Source organism: Macaca nemestrina, chromosome 15 (assembly GCF_043159975.1).
Source record: "Macaca nemestrina isolate mMacNem1 chromosome 15, mMacNem.hap1, whole genome shotgun sequence".
NCBI classification, from domain to species: Eukaryota; Metazoa; Chordata; class Mammalia; order Primates; family Cercopithecidae; genus Macaca; species Macaca nemestrina.
The window spans coordinates 1877528-1900869 of record NC_092139.1 but is presented as its reverse complement, the minus strand read 5'-3'; the positions used below and the strand labels follow the sequence as shown (position 1 = coordinate 1900869).

The window sequence follows — 23342 nt, the reverse complement described above, 5'->3', positions numbered from 1 at the left end:
CCATGCCCAAGCTGGAGTTCAGTGGCATGATCTTGGCACACTGCAACCTCCTTTTCCTGGTTCCAGCGATTCTCCTGCCTCAGCCTCCCGAGTAGCTGCGACTACAGGCACCCGCCACCACACCCGGCTAATTTTTGTTTTTTTTTTTTTGTTTTTTTTTTTTTTTTGAGACGGAGTCTCGCTCTGTTGCCCAGGCTGGAGTGCCGTGGCCGGATCTCAGCTCACTGCAAGCTCCGCCTCCCGGGTTCACGCCATTCTCCTGCCTCAGCCTCCCGAGTAGCTGGGACTACAGGCACCCGCCACTTCGCCTGGCTAGTTTTTTGTATTTTTTAGTAGAGACGAGGTTTCACCGTGTTAGCCAGGATGCTCTCGATCTCCTGACCTCATGATCCGCCCGTCTCGGCCTCCCAAAGTGCTGGGATTACAGGCTTGAGCCACCGCGCCCGGCAATTTTTGTATTTTTAGTAGAGGCAGGGTTTCAGCATATTGACCAGGGTGATCTTGAACTCCTGACCTTGTGATCCGCCTGCCTTGGCCTCCCAAAGTGCTGGGATTACAGGCATGAGCCACCACACCCAGCCCAAAATTCTTTTAAAATAATGTTAGCCCTGTAATCCCTGCACTTTGGGAGGCTGAGATGGATGGATCATTGGAGGCCAGGAGTTCGAGACCAGCCTGGCCAACGTGGTGAAATCTTGTCTCTACAAAAAAATACAAAAATTAGCCGGACATGGTGGCAGGCACCTGTAATCCCAGCTACTGGGGAGGCTGAGGCAAAAAAATGCTTGAACCCAGGAGGCAGAAGTTGCAGTGAGCCAAGATCACACGACTGCACTCCAGCCTGGGCAACAGAGCGAGACTCTGTCTCAAATAAATAAACAAGTTTGCCAAGTGTGCCAGCAGGCACCTGTCATACCGGCTGCTCAGGAGACTGAGATGAAAAGATCTCCTGAGTCAGGGAGTTCAAGGCTGCAGCGTGCTGTGATAGCATCTGTGAATAGACACTGCACTTCGGCTTGGACAGCATAGTGAGACCTCACATCTAAAACCTTTTTTTAAGTTTCAAAGATTTTAGCATTACTTTTTTTTGTTTGTTTTGTTTTGTTTTGTTTTGTTTTGTTTTGAGACGGAGTCTCGCTCTGTCACCCAAGCTGGAGTGCAGTGGCCGGATCTCAGCTCACTGCAAGCTCCGCCTCCCGGGTCTATGCCATTCTCCTGCCTCAGCCTCCCAAGTAGTTGGGACTACAGGCGCCCGCCACCTCGCCCGGCTAGTTTTTTGTATTTTTTTTTAGTAGAGACGGGGTTTCACAGTGTTAGCCAGGCTGGTCTCGATCTCCTGACCTCGTGATCCGCCCGTCTCGGCCTCCCAAAGTGCTGGGATTACAGGCTTGAGCCACCGCGCCTGGCCACTTTTTTTTTTTTTTTTGAGACAGAGTCTTGCACTGTTGTCCAAGCTGGAGTGCAATGGCATGATCTCGTCTCACTGCAACCTCCGCCTCCTGGGTTCAAGCAATTCTCCTGCCTCAGCCTCCTGAGTAGCTGGGAGTGTGGGCACCCACCACCATGCCCAGCTAATTTTTTGTATTTTTAGTAGAGACGGGGTTTCACTATGTTGGCCAGGCTGGTCTTGAACTCCTGACCTTGTAATCCGCTGGCCTCAGGCTCCCGAAGTGCTGAGATTACAGGTGTGAGCCACTGCATCCGGCCAGCATTAAAATATTTTATGTTATGACTGTCATTGTCTGTTTTCTGTAGCTCAAAATGAATGACTAAGCCTGGGTAACTTATAAAGAAAAAGAAAGTGTTTGTTTTCAGTTCTGGAGGCTGGGAAGCTCAAGGTGGAGGGGGCACACCCGGTGAGAACTTCTTGGTGCTGGGGCTCTGCAGAGTCACGAGGTGGCACAGGTGTCCCACGGCGAGCGGGCCCACGAGGAATCTGTCAGCGGTGGCCCAGGTGCCCCACGGCGAGCGGGCCCACGAGGAATCTGTCAGCGGTGGCCCAGGTGTCCCACGGCGAGCGGGCCCACGAGGAATCTGTCAGCGGTGGCCCAGGTGTCCCACGGCGAGCGGGCCCACGAGGAATCTGTCAGCCTACACTTGGCACATGGCCCAGCAATGGCAGGCACTCATCCCAGAGAAATAAAATTTACATCTCCTCACACACTCACCCACAGATGTTCATAGCAGCTTTATTTGTAAGAGCCAAGAACTCGAAACAACCAATAGGTGAACAGTCAAATGAACGAACTCATCCTTACCACAGAGCTGTACTCGGCAATAAGAAGGACTGGGCACTGACACGCACAGCTCGGATGGGTCTTAAGGGCACGGAGCTGTGTGAAAAAAACACACAGTCTCGGAAGACCACATACAGTAGACGTCATGGGCTGAACCGTGAGGCCCCCCAGGTCATATATTCACGCCCTAGTCCCCAGTTCCCCAGTACCCCAGAATGTGGCTGTTTGTTTTTTGTTTTGTTTGTTTGTTTTTGAGATGGAGTCTCGCTCTGCCGCCCAGGCTGGAGTGCAGTGGCGAGATTCTCGGCTCACTGCAACCTCTACCTCCCAGGTTCAAGCGATTCTCCTGCCTCAGCCTCCCAAGTAGCTGGGATTACGGGCACCCACCACCACACTCAGCTAATTTTTGTACTTTTAGTAGAGACGGGGTTTCACCACGTTGATCAGGCTGGTCTCGATCTCTTGACCTCGTGATCTACCCGCCTTGGCCTCTCAAAGTGCTGGGAGTACAGGCGTGAGCCACGGTGCCCAGCCTGTGGCAGTATTTGGAGACAGGGCCTTCAAAGAGGTGATTAAGTTAAAACGAGGACGTGAGGGTGAGACCTAATCTGATATGACTGGGGTCCTTATTAAAAAGAGGCAGGAGGGATTCATTAAAAAGCCACGTGAGGATACAGTGGAAAGGCAGCCATCTGCGACCAGAAAGGGAGGCCTCGAGGAAGCCAGAGCTGCCACACTTAGAGCTTGCACTTCCAGCCTTCAGAACTGTGGGAAAATAAATTTCTCGTTTTTATTTTTTTTAATTAAAAACCTTTTTTATTTTTTAAAATATTTTTGAGGTGGAGTCTCCCTCTGTCACCCCGGCTGGAGGGCATTAGTGCGATCTTGGCTCACTGCAACTTCTGCCTCCCAGATTCGTGCAGTTCTCTTGCCTCAGCCTCCTGAGTAGCTGGGATTACAGGCGCCCGCCACCACACCCAGCTAATTTCTGTATTTTTAGTAGAGATGGGTTTTCACTATGTTGGCCAGGCTGCTCTCAAACTCCTGGCCTCAAGTGATCCACCCACCTTGGCCTCCCAAAGTGCTGGAATTACAGGCGTGAGCCGCTGCGCCCGGCCACATTTCTTTTTAAAGCCACGCAGTGTGTGGTGGTTTGTTACGGCAGCCCCAGGAAACTTACACAGTATAATTCCATGCATATAATGGTATTGAAATAACGAAATTATAGAAATTGATAACAAATTTATGGTTGCCAAGGGGAAGGAATGGGGGATAGAAACATGGGTTGACCCTAAGGAGTAGCATGAAGGACTCTGTGGTGAGGGAGAGCTGGGTCTTGGCTGTGGCTGCGTGAATCTGCACATGTGGAAATGCCACAGAACTGGACACATGCAGTGTACCCATATCTGTTTCCAGGTGTTTTTTTTTTTTTTCCTGGAGATGGCATCTTGCTCTGTCGCCCAGCCTGGAATTTAGTGGCGCAACCTCAGTTCACTGCAATCTCCGTCTCCCAGGTTCAAGCGATCCTCCTGCTTCAGCCTCCGGAGTAGCTGGGATAACAAGCGTCTGCTACCACACTCGGCTAATTTTTGTATTTTTAGTAGAGATGGGGTTTTGCCATGTTGACAAGGCTGGTCTCTAACCCCTGACGTCAGGTGATCCACCCGCCTCGGCCTCCCAAAGTGCTGGGATTACAGGTGTGAGCCACCGCGCTCACCCTCCAGTTTTGATATTGGGCTATAGTTATGTAAACTGTAACCACTGAGGGACACTGAGTGAGAGCTTCATGGGACCTCTCTGTACTATTTTTGCAACTTCCTGTGAATCTACAATTATTTCAAATTAAAAAATTTTTAATTCAGTTGTATTTCTATACAATAGCAACAATCAGAAACTGAATTTTTAAGAGATGGCATTTACCATGGTATTAAAAAAATATGAAAAAAGTTAGAAATAGGGCCAGGCACGGTGGTTCACGTCTGTAATCCCAGCACTTTGGGAGGCCAAGGTGGGTGGGTCACCAGAGGTCAGGAGTCGGAGACCAGCCTGACCAACATGGTGAAACCCCATCTATACTAAAAATACAAAAATTAGCCGAGGCTGGTGGCAGGCACCTGTAATTCCAGCTACTCAGGAGGCTGAAGCAGGAGAATTGCTTAAACCTGGGAGGCAGAGGTTACAGTGAGCCGAGATCGTGCCACTGCCGTCCAGCCTCAGTGACAAAGTGAGACTCAGTCTCAAAAAAAAAAAAAAAAGCTTAGAAATAAATTTGACAGGCCGGGCGCGGTGGCTCAAGCCTGTAATCCCAGCACTTTGGGAGGCCGAGACGGGCAGATCACGAGTTCAGGAGATGGAGACCATCCTGGCTAACACGGTGAAACCCCATCTCTACTAAAATACAAAAAAAAATTAGCTGGGCGAGGTGGCGGGCGCCTGTAGTCCCAGCTACTCGGGAGGCTGAGGCAGGAGAATGGCGTGAACCCGGGAGGCGGGGCTTGCAGTGAGCTGAGATCCGGCCACTGCACTCCAGCCTGGGCAACAGAGCCAGACTCCGTCTCAAAAAAAAAAAAAAAAAAAAAAGAAATAAATTTGACAAAAGATGTAAAAGACCTGTACACTGATAACTACAAAATACTGTTGAAATAAATTAAAAAGATGGACAAATATAGAGTATACTATGTTCATGGATTAGAAGGTTTGATAGTGTTAAGATGTATGTTATTCCCAAAATTGATGTATGCAGTTCCAATAAAAATCCAGCAGTCTTAGTCCATTTGTGCTGTCATAACAATACACTTTAGACTAGGTCACTTATAAACAACAGAAATGTATTGCTCCTAGTTCTGGAAGCTGGAAAGTTCCAGATCAAGGCACCAGCATATATGATGACTGGTTAGGGCCTGTTCCGCTCAGATGGTGCCTTCCTGTTGCATCCTCACGTACCAGAGAGAGAAAATCAGCTCCCTCAGGCCTGTTGTCAAAGGGCACTAATCCCATTCATGATGGCTCTCCCATCATGACCTAGTCACCTCCTAAAGATCCCTCTTCTTATTTTTTATTTTTGTTTTTGAGATGGAGTCTCAATTTATTGCCTAGGCTGGAGTGCAATGGTGTGATCTCGGCTCACTGCAACCTCCGCCTCCCAGGTTCAAGCAATTCTCCTGCCTCAGCCTCCTGAGTAGCTGGGATTACAGGCGCGTGCCACAACACCCGGCTAATTTTTTTGTACTTTTAGTAGAGACAGGGTTTCTCCATGTTGGTCAGGCTGGTCTCGAACTCCTAACCTCAGGTGATCCTCCCACCTCGGCTTCCCAAAGGGCTGGGATTACAGGCATGAGCCACCGCGCCCAGCCATTGTTTTAAAGACCCCTTTTCTTTTTTTTTTTTTTTTGAGATGGCGTCTCGCTCTGTCGCCCAGGCTGGAGTGCAGTGGCGCGATCTTGGCTCACGGCAACCTCTGCCTCCAGGGTTCATGCCATTCTCCTGCCTCAGCCTCCTGAGTAGCTGGGACTACAGGCGCCCGCCACCACGCCCGGCTAATTTTTTGTATTTTTAATAGAGACGGGGTTTCACCGTGTCAGCCAGGATGGTCTCGATCTCCTGAGCTTGTGATCTGCCTGCCTCGACCTCCCAAAGTGCTGGGATTACAGGCGTGAGCCACCGCGCCCGGCCTAGACCCCTCTTCTTAATGCCACCACAGTGGAGATTAGGTTTCAGTGTGAATCTTGGAGGGATACAAACTCAGACCATAGCAAGCAGGGTGTTTTTTTGTTTTATTTTTTTCTTTTTTTAATTCTTGGAAGGTTGCGCAGGGCAGGGTCACCAGACCGGCTGGCAACTGCTCCCCCTTCCTCCCATCCTCTTGTAGCTTCTTGGACTCCTGGGCCAGTTGCTGTTTCTGTGATGTGGAGTGATCAAAGCTGGTTCTGGGTTTTCTGGAGCTGGATCTTTGATTGCCTTTGATTTAAAAGCATTCGTGACCCCGTTTCCCTCGGGAAAGAGGCGCTGATAATTCATGCGAATGGCCACCGATGGGCAGAATTCACCAAGTGCCTCTGGAACCAAGGCTGCCATTGAACATTCTAGTAAAAGCAGGTGATGCTTTCGCCCAAGTGCCCTGGATAACCTGGGAAAAGAAAATGGTGAGTCAGTGCTTTATTTATTTTTAATTAATTAATTAATTTTTTTGAGGCAGAGTCTTGCTCTGTCACCCAGGCTGGAGTGCAGTGGTGTGATCTCGGCTCACTGCCACCTCCGCCTCCTGGGTTCACGCGATTCTCCTACCTCAGCCACCCGAGTAGCTGGGATTACAGGCACATGCCACGATGCCTGCCTATGTTTTGTATTTTTCTGGTAGAGACAGGGTTTCGCCATGTTGGCCAGGCTGGTCTCGAGCTCCTGACCTCAAGTGATCTGCCCCCCTCGGCCTCCCAAAGTTCTGGGATTACAGATGTAAGTCACCGTGCCCAGCCTGAATTCTTTTTTCTTTTTTTTTTTTTTAGATGGAGTCTCTGTCACCCAGGCTGGAGTACGGTGGCACGATCTCGGTTCACTGCAACATCCGCCTCCTAGGTTCAAGTGATTTTTCCGCCTCAGCCTCCCGAGTAGCTGGGATTACAGGCACGTGCCACCACGCTGGCTAATTTTTTAGTAGAGACGGGGTTTGGGGTTTCATCATGTTAGCCAGGATGGTCTCGATCTCCTGACCTCGTGATCCACCCACCTCAGCCTCCCAAAGTGCTGGGATTACAGGCGCGAGCCACCGCGCCTGGCCTTTTTTATTTATTTATTTATTTATTTATTTATTTATTTATTTATTTATTTTAAATAGAAACAAGGTCCATCGTGTTGCCCAGGCTGGTCTCCAGCAAGCTCAGGGGATTCACCTCCTCCCCAACAGGGCTCCCCCAGGCGTGAGCCACCGCGCCCGCCTTATTTATTTACTTGTCTGTATTTTAATCTCCAAGGTGGATTTATTTAAAGGTTTCACAACTATGTCCAGGTTTTAAGCTTATGGGAAGTAAATGGGGACACTTTTTTCCTAAGAAGAATTTCTTTAAAACCAAGCACATTGCTAAAGAACAACATTAGATCTGGCAAACAATAATTGGCAACAAAATAAGTTTATTATTCTGCCCAAGCCAGCCCCCGATGCTGTTTCTTAACCAAGATACAAACTAATTTTGCTGTAGCAAGTCTGGACCAATTTTATCAAAACATGTCTTTGGTTAGATGTCTAGTTTCCATTTAATGTTTTGAAAACTCATTTGACAGCCAGTCAAGTCCCTCATCCACACCAGCTCTGTGTTGCACAAGTGGCTTGAACATACCATGTCCTATTAGGAAGAGACTGAAGAGCTGGCTCATCTGTCGTCGCACTGATGGCCCCAGCGCTGGGCAAACCCTGTTTGTTTGCGGAGAGCAGTGGCGCTGCGTCTCCACACTCACCTGCCCGAAGCCTTTTCTGCAGCACATCTGCCACTTCCCGAATTCTTTCATGATCGTTGCTGTCTACCAGCAAAAGAAGACCCTGGGTATTCTGGAAGTAATGCTTCCAGAGAGGCCTCATTATATCTTGACCACCAACATCCCACACTGTGAAACAAGTGTTCTCTTTTTGAGGCAGAGTCTCGCTCTGTCAACCAGCCTGGAGCGCAATGGTGTGATCTCAGCTCACTGCAACCTCCACCTCCTGGGTTCAAGCAATTCTGCTGCCTTGGCCTCCTAAGTAGCTGGGATTACAGGAGCCCACCACCACACCTGGCTAATTTTTGTATATTTAATAGAGATGGGGTTCCACCGTATTGGCCAGGCTGGTCTTGAATTCCTGACCTCGTGATCTGCCTGCCTTGGCCTCCCAAAGTGCTGGGATTATAGGCTGAGCCGCCGCGCCCAGCCCAAAACAAGTGTTCTTATATTTTACTGCTTCCATGTTAAAACCAATGGCAAGAACTGTGGTGAGTACCTGCTCTAACTTCAGTTTATACACAATGTGAAGGCAGCATCCAATCAAACCATCCAAATGTGCACCTGCTTCTTGCTGAAGAGGTGGGAGAAGTGAGAGGAGATGATGGGGACCATAGGTTCGTGGCACTTGTGATGGGCAGAAGCAGAGGGGTTGGGGGCGGCCCTGTACTTTCTTCTTGCATGCTTCCAGGCAAATTGAACAAGGGGGAAGAGAAAGAGCTGAGGAAGAAAGAGGGAGGCAGGGATGTCACTGGCCCATGTGCTGGTGAAGCTGTAGACAGGAATTAGCAGGACAAGGACCTGCTGGTGATGGACACAGCAGCTCCAGCTCTCGGTGCTTTAAATTCCTGGCTTGGAGTCTGAAAAGGAACCTGAAAGCCTCTATGACTGTCTTAAAATAAGTCCTTATCTCCTGTAGCCACGCGGCTGAGATTTCTGCAAAACAAACCTGAAGCCTAGTCTCCTGGACGATTTAATTACAGCATAATCTACAGTTTCGACTTTGCAGTGCCTCTTTTGTTAAATTTAAGGGAAGTTGGGAAAGAACTGGAACCTGATGTTGGAATGGGGGCATGTGGGAAGATCCCAGTGAAGCTGAGGACCACAAGCCCCACAAGTCTGTTGGGATCTGCCCGTAAACTCCACAAGTCTTCTTTGAAGGCCCATGCGGCTCTTCCACCACTGCCTGGGGAGCTGAGACTCCTTTGCCTGAAGACCCTCAAGTGTCTTCCCTAGGGAGCTGCCCTGTAAGGCGCCACCATCCTGCCCAGGACCCACCACCACCTCTGTTTTCCTTCTAGACCTAGATCCAGACTGGAGTTCCAGCAGGCCCCAAAAGAGAAGGTGTGAAGTGTGGCCCACAAATGCTTCCCTACCAAAACCTGGGGAAAATATGTGGAAATGGATGTTGAGAGTGTGGGATCTGGGTGGAAGGAATATAAGCTTGCATAAGTGAGACAGGGACTCAGATTCTGGATTTGATGTGTTGGAATGAACGGCTGGGAGTGACCACCCCTCTTGCCCCCACTTTCTTGATCAATCACCGAAACTGTTGCCCCACAGGTAGCCTACCCTAAACTAAGTGAAATCCAGAACTTTCCTCGTATACTGGAGAGGACAGTGGAATGCTAGGATGGATTTGTCACGCAAGACCAGCTTGATGTCCTTGGGGCTTGGAGGTCACCCCTTCACCAGGATTCTGAGGAGTGAATTCACGGGGTAGCCCCACACCCTCACCCGGACCCTCACCCGCACCTGCACCCTCACCCTCACCCGCACCCTCACCCACACTCGCACCCGATCTGTCACCCACACCTTCACTCGCACCCTCACCCACACTCGCACCCGATCTGTCACCTGCACCCACACCCGATCCCTCACCCACACCATCACCCGCACCCGCACCTCACCCTCACCCTCACCCACACCTTCACCCACACCCTCAACCTCACTCGCACCCTCACCCTCACCCGCACCCTCACCCTCACCCGCACCCTCACCCACACTCGCACCCGATCTGTCACCCGCACCTGCACCCTCACCCTCACCTGCACCCTCATTCGCCCCCCGGGAAGAGCTCCATGATCATTCTTTTCTGTAGGCCAAAAACTGCGGTGGGAACTGCTGCCATGCAGCTGGACTCCCAATGCAGTGGGGATGGTGGAGCTCCGGGCTGGCGGGAGCCATGCCACCGGCGTGATTCCCAGCACAGCGGTGAGGGGCAGCAGAGGCGCAGTCATCTGACCCACATAGTTCCCGCGTTGCCTGATGGGTGCAGCTTCCCTACAACTGAAAAAAATGGACATCCTGCCAAAGGCGTCCCCGTTTTGTGCTGGCAGAAAGGCTGTAGGTTCGAGAGCAGGAGTCCTTCGCTCTGACTGGAAGCCCCAACACAGAGCTCCGGGCCCTCGGCCAAGTTCCAGACTCTGGACAGACCCAGGCCCCTGGAATGGAGGAGAGACTGCCGTCTCCCAGAGGAAGGGGCCCTGCTAAATGCCAAAAATACGCAGCTAATTTTCCCACCACCCCTTCCCAAATGGATCTTCCTCTGTTTATCAGGAGTCTGTGCAACGGGGATGGGAAATAATCAGGCCTTCTAGGAATTTCTAGACCCTGGATCTGAAAGGAGGCCCAGATGCCAGGCAGAGCTGTGGTTTACGGAGGCGGGTGATGGAGTTGGTTCAGGTTTTCCTCTGAGTAAGCCCACTGAGCCTCCCAGCCTCCTGTGGAACAGACGTACTCAGCCAGTGGCAGGGTCCCCACATGGGTACCCTGAGCCCATGAGTGAGGTCGGCTGGAAGCAGCAGAGCAGCCGGAGGAGGAGCAAACCCCAGGCCACAGCGTGCTCCTGGAGGGACCCTGATTTTGTCAAAATTTAGATGCAGAGAGAGAAAAAGATTAAGGAAAATACCAAAATAACGACAGCGGTGACTGCTGGGTCTGACGTTTTGGGCAGGCTTGGTTCTTCTCCCTTTTGCTGTGTCCCACAGGAAGACAGACCCAGCGTGTGGGGACCCGCACCCAGCCAGTCTCGCCCTGGCCCAGCCTGTTTACTGGCCCTGCCCTGCCACCGAGGGCTGAGCTCACTGTCCGTCTGGGCATGTCTGTTGTGGTCTTGTCTTTTCTGCCCTTCTAGTTAGGCCCCCCGAGCTCAGCCACAGCCACGGCCCCCACTGCCGCCTCCTCCCTGGGACTCACTGACGCCTGATGTGAGGGCTGGGCAGGGAAGGTGCTTGCTGCTTTGGGTGTTACCGCCTGTTGGAGGCCCCCGTGCCGAGTTCTCGAGTGAGATGGCTCTTTCCATTTTCCCCGACAGCTGCCTCGGCCTCCCTGCTGGAATAGGGAGCCACAGTTCAGTGACCCTGTGGTGCCTTGTGGGCCTGTGGGTGTGCCAGGGCTCCGGGGCCTGGGCCTTTCCCTGCTTCGTGTGACCGACCGGGCCGCGGATGAGCCCAGAGGCAGACTGGAGCTGAGTCTTCCTCGCCACTTTTCCGCTCAGTGAGCCCTTTGGCTGCACGGGTCACGGTCTGGAGCTGTTGGAGAAGGCTGGTCAGCGCTGTTGCTGTCCCACCAGACACTTGGCCAAGGGGGCTGCACTGGTCTGCACGGGAACGTCCCACCAGCGTCTGCTCATGGCTGGGCTGTGGACCCGTAGGCTTGTTCAGAAGCCAAGCGCAGGCCAGGCGCCAGCTCACGGAGCCTGTCCCTGCAGCCACGCTGTGTGCAGGCACGTGGGGCACCATGTCTCCTCTATTGGCACTGCTGGGTCTGGGCCGCCAACCCCGCCTGCCCACCTGTGTCCTCGGCAGCAGCCCACGCCTGGCAGAGCCACCAGGCGCACGCTCCGCTGCGGCCCCACGCCCGGCAGAGTCCGCGGGCGCACGCTCCGCTGCGGCCTGGATGGGCTGGGGCTTCGGGGCTCACTCCTCAACCATGAGACCCCTTCACCACAGCTGAGGCTGTCGCGGTGGTCTCGGGCTCCCACTCTGAAAGCCCCAGGAGAGGGTCTGAAGGGGGCGAGTCCCTCCTCCCGACCTTCCTGCCCATCGTCTCCAGAGCTGCATGGCACTGAGTCCCCACAGGCAGCGAGAGAGTTGCCCCGTGACGGAAGGATGTGGGGACCCGCACCCAGCCAGTCTCACCCTGGGCTCAGCATGAGTTCAGGGAGGGGTCCAAAGGGCACTCCTGCCCACGCCCAGGCAAACCAGCAACAAGAAACTGGGTGGCCAGGGCGTCCGTGCACGACCCCAAACTTCTCGGCGTTAGAAAAAGGGTGATGAAGACCCGAGACAGAAACTTCCTGTGGCTGTTTATTCTCCTGCGAGTAACAAAACCTACGTCGTTCCATGTTCTCATGTACAGTGATATAAGCCTCCGCAATATAAAATACAATTTACAGGAATCTCTATCAAGTAAACTAAAGAAACACACTTGATTTTTACATTTGTGTATTTAAATTAGAAAAATTTGCTTTATATGTTAAACAAACAAACAAAAAAAACCTTCACATCGTACTAGATGTTGGAAAGTGACACCTACTTTAATGTAATTTAACCTATGGACACTTGGCTTTCAACACCAAACATCTCAAACTGATACGTTCTCAATGTTTTCTTAACTTAAGAAATCTGTGCTATAAAGTGAAAAATCTGTAGTGACGTACAATGGAATAACAGACTCCAAAGGACAAGTGAAGTTCTTTAATTTTATATCTGTAAAAGTAACTTTATGAAAATATAAAAAATTATCAAAGTGTATTTGTACAAATAAATTAGCCAGATGTTTTTTACTTCACACTTCAGAAGTACTCAAAAAATACACAAGCAAGAGACTGTTTCACAGTGAACAGCTTCCTATCTCATTTGCAGTTCTTGAGCTAATAATCACTATTTCTCATCTCAGACTTTATACGAGTATTGTTCCACTTTCAAGGACAAACTTTTAAATGTATCATCTGACAAATACCAGTTTGAGGCTGACTGCACTTTTCTTGGGACACAGAACTGCTCAGAAGGTGAAACTGGACGAACAAAATGTTCCGATTATTCAGATCAAGGACTCCTCCCCGCCCCCAAAGTACACTTAATTGGTTTGTTACTTTTTTTTAGGCTAGTCAAACTTAACGTTTTTTCAATAAATTGTTATTTAAAATGCAACAATTATACTAGGACAGATGTTGCTTTAAATCATGTTTTTGAAAAAATTGATAAGGTGACATACAAAAGCTGAGCTCGCTAAGAAATGTGTGTTTGTTTCCCAGTTGAAAACTGCAATTCAAATTTTATGACAAAAGAAAGATGCATTTGTAAGTTTTGTGTTTCTCAAGACTCCAGATACAAGCTACTAACACTTCTCCCCAGCCGCAGGGTGGACGCCTGCGGGTCACACCCACACCGGCCTCCGGGACAGCGGCTAAGACCTGTAAAAGCAGCTTCTGGAAACACAAACAGATGAGATGTCAGTGAAGGTATGGCTCTAGGGTCCAATGAAATTCCCTTAAAATTTACAATAGTCAAGTTATTGGAAAATGTAACTTTATGATCTGAAAAAGCAATATGCTCTGTAGGCAATTTCCCATTTCTTTAACTTTAAATGGAAATATTAAAGTTTAGTTTTTTTTAAAAAAGCATCAGAAGTGTAAAGATGTGAAATCTAGTAAGAAACCATTTACACAAAATTACAGTAATTTTTAAGTCCAGAATATTCTATCCTGAATCTAAGATCGTGGCTATTTCAAAAGCTATTTGTTCAACGCATGTTACGAACGTGGCTTTAAAAAGGGTCTCTGCCCGGCCGGGGCGTCTAGGCCTGCGAGGCGGTACCGGCGGCGTCGGAGGCCCTCGAGGCCTCGGGCTTCGGGTCCCGAGCGCTCTCTTTGCTCTTGCTCCGGTCTTTGCGGTCGCGGCCCCGCTCCCTGTCCCTGGCCTTGTCTCGGTCCCGCTCTCTGCTCCGGGACCGGTCCCGGTCGCGCCTCCGGTCTCGCTCGCGCTCTCGGTTCCTGCTCCGCTCCCGGCTGCGGTCCCACTCCTTGCCCCGGTCGGCCTCGCGCTCTCGGTCACGGTTGGCGCTCCTCTCCCGGTTTCTGTCCCAGTCCCGGCTGGAGTCCTTGTCCCGGTGTCGGTCCCACTCCCGGGCCCGGTCCCAGTCCCGCTCTCGGCTCCAGTTTCGGCCGCGCTCGCGCTCCCTCCTCCTGTCCTCGGACGCCCGGCCCTGGGCGTCGGGTTCCTCCAGCGGCTTCTCTTTGGGGCCCGCGTCAAAGCGCTCCCGCTGCCTCCCTTCGAAAGTCTGGTTTCTGTATTCGTGGCCTTTGCCCTCTCGGAAGTCGGGCGATGCCCACTGTCCGTCGGCCTCGGGGCCCTGTCCGGGCGCACTGGAGGAGAGCGCGGAGGGCGGGCCGGCCTCCTCCCAGCGGTCCTTCCGGTGCTGCGGGGGGTGGCTGGGGAGCTCCAGCAGGGGCCTGGGGCCCGGCTTCATCACCTGCGGGGCTTGGCCCTGGAAGTGAAATCGCGACGGGGTCTGCTCGTTTTTTTCAGAAAAGGGCGCAGACCCCCGTAGTCCACCAAACTGCAGCGGTGCTGGCGCCCTTTGGTTTGTGAATCTTGGTGGTGAATGGACCCTCTGGTCTTCGAACTGCTGAGGCTGAATGCCCCTGGGACCTGGCATAAAGTTAGGGACCTGGCCTCTGGGTCCTTCGAACTGGTTGGGATGAGGGCCCCGGGTAGCTTCAAACTGACTAGGATGGGGCCCTCTTGGGCCCACGAAATGGCCAGGGGGTGGCCCTCTCTGACCTCCAAACTGAGAGGGAGGGGGGCCGCCTCGGGGGCCTTTCAGCTGGGACAGCAGCGGCCTTCTCTGGCCTCCAAACTGGAAAGGCGCGCCGCCTCTGCCTCCCAGAAACGGGGCTTGCTCTGTCCCTTCAAACTGGGCGGGGGTGCCCGAGACCTCGTTATACGGGGCGTCCTGGAACTCCCTCTTCTCCCCATGGGGATCCTTGCGTTCTTCAAATTGGGATGGTGCCACTCCTCGTGGCCCACCAAGGTAAGAGGGCGAGGGGCCTCTGCTGTCCCCATAAGGAGGCGGCCCGTGTTGCCCCGAGAATAAGGACGGGATGGGCCCCTTCTGGGCTCCAAATCTGGCTGGCGGAGGCCCTCGTGGCCCATCGTTGGAGGCGATGCTCTCTTCTGGAAACGGAGGGGCTGGCCCCCTTGGTCCCGGGAAATTGGGGCCATGAAGCCCTGACATCCCCAAAGCATGAGGTCCAGGTTCACGCTGACCTTGAAACGGGGGCTGAGCGCCCCCCACTTTCTGTCCTGGTGTGGGGAGCGGGGTGGTGCCCTCGCCGGGTCTGGCCTGTGGCTCTCTGTCCCCCTCTGTTTCAACTGCAGGGCTGCTGCTCCTTCCAGCAGAAAGAAGATTTCTTGGGTCCTCATACTGAGCTGAGCCAAGAGCCTTGTCCTGCGACGCGAACCCCGGGCTGGTGAAAGGGTCCCGCTCACCGTCGTGCTGCAGCGGGAAGCTGGGCTGCAGGGCACCACAGGGTGGTGTGGGCAGCAGCACCCTCCGGGCAGGCCTGGCCGAGCTGTCTCCAGCCATGGCAGGGCGGGTGCCCTCCCCAGGCTCTGCCTTCCAGTCGTCCTGCTCGGACCCCGCTGGGGGCTTTTCACCTGAAGCCCAGGGGGAAGAGGCTGGCTCCTTTTCCTCCAGGACTGGCACGGGTGCCTGGCCCACAAGGCTGCCCCTGCAAGCATCTCTCTCAGGCAGGGCACCCTGGGCACCACGTGCCGAAAGCCTGGAGAGAGGCTCCCCCTCCCCGTCACCGGTCTCGGCGGCCAGGCGCCTTGCCTGCCGTGGGTCTCTGTGGTTTGATGCCTGGCTGGCGGGGGGCAGGGAGGTGGGCTTGTCTGCGGGCTGCTGCTCTTGCTGGAACAGCTCCGCCTTGGGCAAGGATGACTTGGGTGGTGGAGACATCAAGGCGTCCGACACTGAGAAGTGGGCCATGGAGACCCCGACTGCGGCCCTCTGCTGCCTGAGAGCTTCTTCCTGCTCCTCCAGCTGTCTCTTCTGCTCCTCGATCTGTTTGTTCAGCTCTTCTAGCATCTTCTGTTGTTCCACCAAGGAGGGCGTGGTGGCCCCAGCCACCGGCTCAGCAGGCCTGTCCACGGAGTTCCTTCTCACGTCGGCACACATCCTGTTGGGCAAGTCATCAACGGTCACTTTTGCTTCTTCTAAGATGGTCTCATCCTCGGGGTCGTAGGCCACCTCTTCCCGCTCGGCTGCAGCTGCTTCAGGAGCCCTTTCCACCTCATGGCGCCGGCCTCGCTCCACAAGCTGAGTGTCGAAAGCCCTCTCGGGGTCATACTCCTCCTCGGGGTCGTATGGCCTGTCATCCTCCTCTTCCTCTAGAGCCTTATCTTTTGAGAACTGACCGAACTGCTGGACGATCGGATCTAACAGCGGAGGCGCCGGCACCCCGTCCTCTGCTGTGGTTTTGGGCTCCTGGGGGAGACCTGCGGTGGACCCAGGCGGCTCCCGGACAGAGGGGTCGAATGATTTCTTCTTTCCAAAGAGAGTCTGCAGGATGTGCTCCAGTGGTGACGCTGTTTTGGAAGCAGAGGAAGCGGCGGAGGAAGCTGCCGTGGAGGCTGCTGCTGCTGTTGTGGCTGCTGTGGCTGGGCTGGTGGCTGCAGGTTTGAGGGATGACAACACTTTTAGCACCGGCGGTTCTGGAAGAGGGGGCGGAGGGGGAGGCGACCCAGGGGGTGTGCTGCTGACAGCCGTGTCTGCAGAGTAGAGCTGATACTTGGAGGGCTTCTTTTCGGACTGCGGGGCTGTGGTTACTTTTGGATAGGCCGGAACGTCCACTTCTTCTTGTTGAAGTCGGGTTCGCTTTTCATCCATCTTGTCTAACTCTCCAGCGTTTGCGGGACGTTTTATTTTTTGGCAGATTACTAATCCAAGAATTATATTCGGACGTGGTGACTCAAGACCTGAAAAACAAAATATTTGCAAATTTTAGAATCTAAATCCAACTTTCACCCTTCAGAGGTGAATTTTATTAAGGGCTTTCATGGGGAACGTTTAACAGACAGAAATAAGCCATTCTGTGGCAAAATAAAATCAAGTGTCAAGATAGTTGCAAAAGCCTGGATGATTCTGCCCCAGGAACGCATCGTCCCAGGAACGCACCATCCCGAGAACGCACCAAGCCAGTCCTCCCGGAGCCATGTGAAGGGGGCGACTAACCCCTCGTCACCAACCACGGAACTGAAGGCCCAATTCACGAGGGAATTCATCCCAATCGTCGGAATTTGTTACATATTTTAAAGAAATTATCTGTAATGCTAGAGCAGAAGTGTGGAGGGGAGGGAGGCTGTGGTGGGAACCTACAGGGGTGGAAAGGGCATTGTCCCAGGTGCCCTTAACACAACAGCTCAGCTATGCTCTTCTTCCCCTCATGCCACTGCCAGGAAGGTAACAGCCCTTTTTTTTTTTTTTTTTGAGATGGAGTCTCACTCTGTTGCCGCAACCTCGGCTCACTATAACCTCTGCCTCCCGGGTTCAAGCGAATTCTCCTGTCTCAGCCTCCTGAGTAGCTGGGATTACAGGCACACACCACCATGCCTTGCTAATTTTTGTGTGTTTAGTAGATAAGGGGTTTCACCATGTTGGCCAAGCTGGTCTTGAACTCCTGACCTCAGGTGATCCACCCGCCTCGGCCTCCCAAAGTGCTGGGCTTACAGGCATGAACCACCACACCTGGCCCCCTTTTTGTCTTTAACTTAGGAGTTGCAACACATAATTACTCTAAATATACTAATATTAAATGTTTGATTAGGTGCCAATTCAACTCAATTCAGAATTATCAATAAAGCACAAGCATGAGGTCATCCATTAGTCTCTGGTGTCAGAATTACAACTACACAGGAAAAACGGCATTAAATGAAATGGCTAAAATAAATGCTTTGGACTGGGCATGGTGGCTCACGCCTGTAATTCCAGTACTTTGGGAGGCCAAGGCAGGTGGATCATGAGGTCAAGAGTTCAAGACCAGCCTGGCCAACATGGTGAAACCCTGTCTCTACTAAGAATACAAAAATTGGGCCAGATGCGGTGGCTTACACCTGTAATCCCAGCACTTTGGGAGGCCAAGGTGGGCAGATCATGCGGTCAAGAGATCAAGACCATCCTGGCCAACATGGTGAAACCCTGTCTCTACTACAAATACAAAAATTAGCTGGGTATGGTGGTGCACACCTGTAGTCCCAGCTACTCAGGAGGCTGAGGCAGGAGAATCGCTTGAACCCGGGAGGCGGAGGCTGCAGTGAGCCAAGATCACGCCATTGCACTCCAGCCCGGGCAACAGAGTGAGACTCGGTCTCAAAAAAACAAAACAAAAAACAAAAAGTAGCCAGGCGTGGTGGCGTGTGCGTGTAGTCCCAGCTACTCAGGACACTGAGGCAGGTGAATTGCTTGAACCTTGGAGGCGGAGATTGCAGTGAGCCGTGATCGTGCCACTGAACTCCAGCCTGGGTGACAGAGTGAGACTCCGTCTTGGAAAAACAATAAATGTTTTAGGTTTAGAAAGAAATTCAGTGAGCATTCACATATCAAAGACTGCCTAAGGCTTGCGTCCTTGTAAACACAGGACACGGTGCTCACGTAAAGCCCAGAGGTGCTCAGCAAACGGGTGGCAAAGAGCAGAGCAGGTGAACGACGCGCACTGGGGATTTTAGGGCACAGTATTAGTTAAAAAAAAATTCTTCAAAGAGAACTATTCCCAACGTTGTAAGTTGTGGTAACTTAGATTAGTACTAATATTCCAGTAACAACCCTCCCCACACTCATAATCAATCAAGAATGCCAAAGGGGAATAGAAAAACCCACATCCCAAAACAGCAGCTGAGGGAAAAATGATACACATGGGCAGAGCATTTCGGCAGCATAACAATATATGAAACTAAACCGTAAAAACTCAATGTACAGATAATTTAACATTACTGTGGTATACAAAAGGTGCTCACGTTACAGCTTTTTTTCCTTTACAATGACAACCAGTACGATTTCCCGTGCCTCTGGTGATGTTAAAGATCATCACAGATCGCTTCAGGTTGTTTGGACAGGCACCACCCTGTAGTTCTAAACACATTTGTTGTTAATCTCCCTAAATTCCACTAAGGAATTGATGGACAGGCTGAGCACAGAGGGTGGTGGGTGTCCATCTCACCCTTAAGGGAGGAATACCAGGCCTGCCAGACTGAGTTGGGACCAGCCTGCTCATGGGATGCTCCCTCCCTCCTGGCGAGAGGGCCAAAGGCCTCTTCCTTCACAGGCTGCCTGGCAGAGCTGAGACTCGAGCGCGGCGAGAGGGGTGAGGTATCCCAGCACCTCACCTCCACCTCCTCTTCATTCTGTTCCCCGGATGGTAGCATGGTGCCAGTGAAAGGGCTGGGTGGGCACAGAAGGAGGGAAGCAGGAAAGCCAGCCAGGCCACACCGAAGGGCACAGCTGAGCTCTGCTGCTCAGCAAATACGAAGGGCAACCTGTCAAGTTCACGTTCTGATTAACATGAGTTAAACATATTTTTAAATAGTACTTCTCTCACCACAATAGCTATCTTTTTACTGAATAAGCTGTTACATAGCTTACTCAAATCCACTTTTCGGGTATGGACAGTTGTGAAATTGGCTATTATGGCCTTCCCGGACCATACATCTGCAGAGCCCACCACGCCCTGGTGGGAAGGGCACTGAGGCTCAGGCTGAGTTCCTGTAAGCCAGGCCCTCTCCCTGTGAACCTGACACAGGGAACAGACACAGGCCTGGGCTAGGCTTCGGGAGGGACCCCAGGCAGTAGGGCTTGTGGGGCCTCGTGTGGGGAAGTCACCTGGGGGAGCCTAGTGCTGACTCATTGACACAGAGGGGACATGCCGCCCAAGGGAGACTCTCAGCTTCTAAAGGGCTGTCAGGGTGGCGGAATGATGCACAAAATCACTGTTACGTAGTCCCGTCTTGTGGTGTGTCACTCCAACTCAAACTTTTAATGGCTAACTTGCTTGTTAATGAAAAAAATAATTAGTATATCCCAGCTCTGGCAAGATTCTTTAGTCTTGAAAACAGCAACCATCTGGAGATTGGCATCAAACGCAGCTGGCACGTGTAAATGCTCCCAGCTCTTGGTGCTATCTGCAGACACTGGTGACTGAATAAAGCTGCAGAGTCAGATGGGTGTTCATTCTGAATTTCCCCGCCATTTAAAATTTAAATTGGGCTGTCCAAAAAGGCACACCCGTTGTGAAACAAACTTGTCACCCACTCCTGTTTGTTACTATGGTTGCATGAACATGTAAAACGTGGCCGGCACCCGCTCCTGTTTGTTACTACGGTCGCGTGAATATGTGAAGAGTGGCCAGCACCTTGGAAATCACTCTTCACGGAAGCAGCAGTGCCGTTCAGCTGACCGGACCTTGGGAGCCATCTTCCCTGGAGGAGAGGGTGCCTGGCAGTGCCTGACATGTCCAGCAGACCAGTAAGGTCAAAAGGTCACAGAGCCCCCACCTCAGGAGGGGCAATCAAGGTTGCCCAGGGGCTGTTCCCAGGCTCACCCCTCCCCTCGGCAACTGCCCCGTGGTGTGTGTGAACCCTGGGAGGGAGTGTGCCCCGGGAAGGTGCAGAGACTGAGGCCTGCGTGAAGCAGGCACCAGCCAGGCCGCAGGCAGCACAGGGCACGGCAGGCTTACCCACCCACCTCCCTCCTGAGGGCTACTGAGGCCCTCAGTTCATAAAGCAGGCGGCCAGGAGCAACCAGGGCCCGGGGCCCGGAGATGCAAGCTGTGGCTAAACGTGCCCCTGCACTTCCACTGAAGGGTACTGATCAGGCCTGGAACAAGGGTGTGGACGTTCCCCCAACAACCAACACCCTCTGAAAGGCCAGAGGGCGAAATGGTTTTCTTCTGGGCGTATCATGTGCAAGCAAACGGGCCTTTTTAGCACCACGTCTGTGTCCTTTGCGTATTCACGAAGGAGGCGTCTGGACTCAGTGGTCAGAATCAGACCACACGCACAGGAAAAGAACGCAAGACACTGAAGACAAAGGGTGTATTCGAAAAGCTGTGTGGGCCAAGACCAAAACCAGGATCTGTGTCCAGGTGTGTCGGCAATAGGGACTGGGGGACAAGGCAGCTGACGAAGGGAACCACCTGCTTCGGAGGGTGCAGGAAGCGCCCTTGGTACTGAACCTGAGGCTGCAGGAAGACACGCCCTCTTACTAATGAACCACCTGAAACCTGACTCCTCCCAACCCCAAACTATCACAATGAGGCCTTTACCCCTAAACTCACCCACCGAGCACATCCTACTATCAGTTCTTAAAATGAAAACTCTCTCAATGGTCTGCTTCTGTCAAAACAAAATGTTCACACCTGCTGGAACAGAAACTGTGTGGAAGTTAATCAACAAGGGTTCTGAGTATGACTTGGATAGAAAGACTTGGCAATTAAGGTGGGAAGAAGTGACTTCCCCCAGCCCACCAAACACACCCACTCACACACACACAGACCCTCCCTCGTTCCAACTGGGAATCCCTACGACCTGCACAAAGCCGCTGGGTCCAGCACGCCTCAGGTGAGAGAGCGATGTCCATCTTCTTCTGGGTGCCGGGGTGCCGAGAAGGGCCCCAGGGCAGCACCAGCCTGCACCGCGTCAGCTCTAGCCCCTGCCAGGTGGGCTGCAGGGCTGGGGGCACCACCAGGGTGTGCTGCGCTGGCTTATGGAAAGCAAAGGGGGGCCTAGGAGAGGTGACCAGGAGCCACCAAATGGTTCCAATTCAAACAAACAAGGACCAGTTTCCACGAAATATGTTTATTGATTTAGGAGAAGGCAGTACATTCCATTCAATACTGATTACAATTTCCATGCAAAGCTACTGTTACATACACACATGAAAACTGAAGAAATGCTTACCTGACAATATTTCAAGTCAGAATTTCTCAGCTAATTTAGAAAGCAGTTAAAAGTAAATACAGGACACTATGGATTCATTCTTCCCAGAAGAGCTTTCTAATGTATAAAGACCTCAGAGAAAAGAGCCCTTTCCATTGGAGCAGCTACAGAGGGCGGTGTTCCTCCGGCCCTGTACTTGGGGGGAACAGACTGTGCACCCATGTTTATGGACCGAGGTCACTCGACAGGCATTTCAGACCAAGGCTCCGAGGCCTGCGGCTTCACGTGGAAATGACGGGGACTGGGCATGGTTTACAGGCAGGCATCTTGGCTGTGGTCCAGTCCTGTAAGGGCCCCACACAGAACCCTCCACGATGAGCTTTCAACCCGACTCATCTCCCTTCCATGAACAAGGCCCTGAGACAGGCCCAGACTCTGCCACCCCAAGTCCCTGCGGGGGGCCCTGTTGGTAGAGCTGGAACTGAGTGGGGTAAATATCTAGGTGGAGAAGGTCACCCGGACCCAGGCCTCCCAGTTGCCCCCCAGTGATGCTGAGTTATGGAGAGTGCCCCCACTGCAGGGCAGAGGGGCAGAGGAAGAAAACCTGGTGTTTTTGTGGACAAATTAAGACATGCAAGGACAAATGTCCTCGGGGAGATCCAGCTACTGCTGTGAACTGCACGGCTCCCGAGGGTGCTGCAGGGGCAGCTCCACTCTCACTGCCCAAGAAGGGCCAAGTGTTGACGGGACGGGTGACTTGGTTTCCCCTGAGGGCACAGCTGGGCACCTTCAGTCCTTCACTTGCTTAGATGTGAACAGCAAGCACCAACGGGGCTGGGACTAGACACCACGCTATCAGAACCCATTAGGCCCCATGTGTGGGAGGCAGGACACCTGCAATTGTGTGGTATAAACTGAGGCATATGGATGAGTCGGTCACTCTTTTCTGCGTGAATCTCTACCCCCAACAGGACCTTCTCCTTAACACCCCCAGGGGAAGATGCTCCCACATCAGTGCCCTGATGCAGATGGGCAGCTCAAGGCTGGGGCGCCAGGTCTCCTTCAGGCCTGTGCTGCATGTGCTGCAGAGAACTGAGGCTCTGGAATGGCACTGGGCCCTGCAGACCCTCGCCCAGCACTTCCAGGGGCATGACTCTAGGCCACGCAGCACACACTCACCCCTGACCACAGCTCTGTGGAGTCACCACCATCAGTGCCCTCAGGTGTGGCCTGTGCTGTCCAAGGGCTTCTGGGCAGAGACTAACTCCATGAGGACAGGGTCCGCTGAGACAGGAAACGTGCCAAGACCTAGCCTTACACACACACACACACACACACACACACACACACACACGCACTACACATTTACACCACAAAGCCAGGACACACACGTACATGTTTATATCTAGAAAACGCCAAGTCAAGTAATCAGTATGTGAAGTGGGCCAAGTACCCAATGGCCTGGCCCGGGGAAAAGGCTGTTTAGTGACCATGGAAGTGTGTGAAATTTCACGCACACATATTCATGTCAACAAGGACATCAGGAGAATTCAACATTATACTGAAGCCTTAAGTTAAAACATTTCTGAAGTGTATGGAAAAGTTTCACTCGCTGTTACTTCTCTAAAGTCCCTTGCCCTGTGTTACTTTACCCAGACGCCTCTGCTCTTTATGGTGCATCAAAGTCCCCGGAGCGTTTGTG

The 23342-nt window shown here is 52.4% G+C and overlaps 1 protein-coding gene and 1 pseudogene across 8 annotated transcripts in view; both read right to left on the bottom strand.

Moving 5' to 3' along the window:
* Positions 1 to 7025: 7025 nt before the first annotated feature.
* Positions 7026 to 8875, bottom strand: LOC105470515 (ADP-ribosylation factor 4-like; annotated as a pseudogene).
* Positions 8876 to 12000: 3125 nt separating this feature from the next.
* The window catches only part of LOC105470513 (death inducer-obliterator 1), a 61856-nt gene continuing 50514 nt past the window's right edge, over positions 12001 to 23342 (bottom strand). For all 8 annotated transcript variants that reach the window (XM_071079068.1, XM_011722589.3, XM_071079070.1 and 5 more), the window contains one exon: positions 12001 to 16690. In XM_071079068.1, the coding sequence (XP_070935169.1) occupies positions 13506 to 16690 (3185 nt within the window). In that variant the 3' untranslated portion in view covers positions 12001 to 13505. The remainder of the gene's footprint in view (positions 16691 to 23342) is intronic.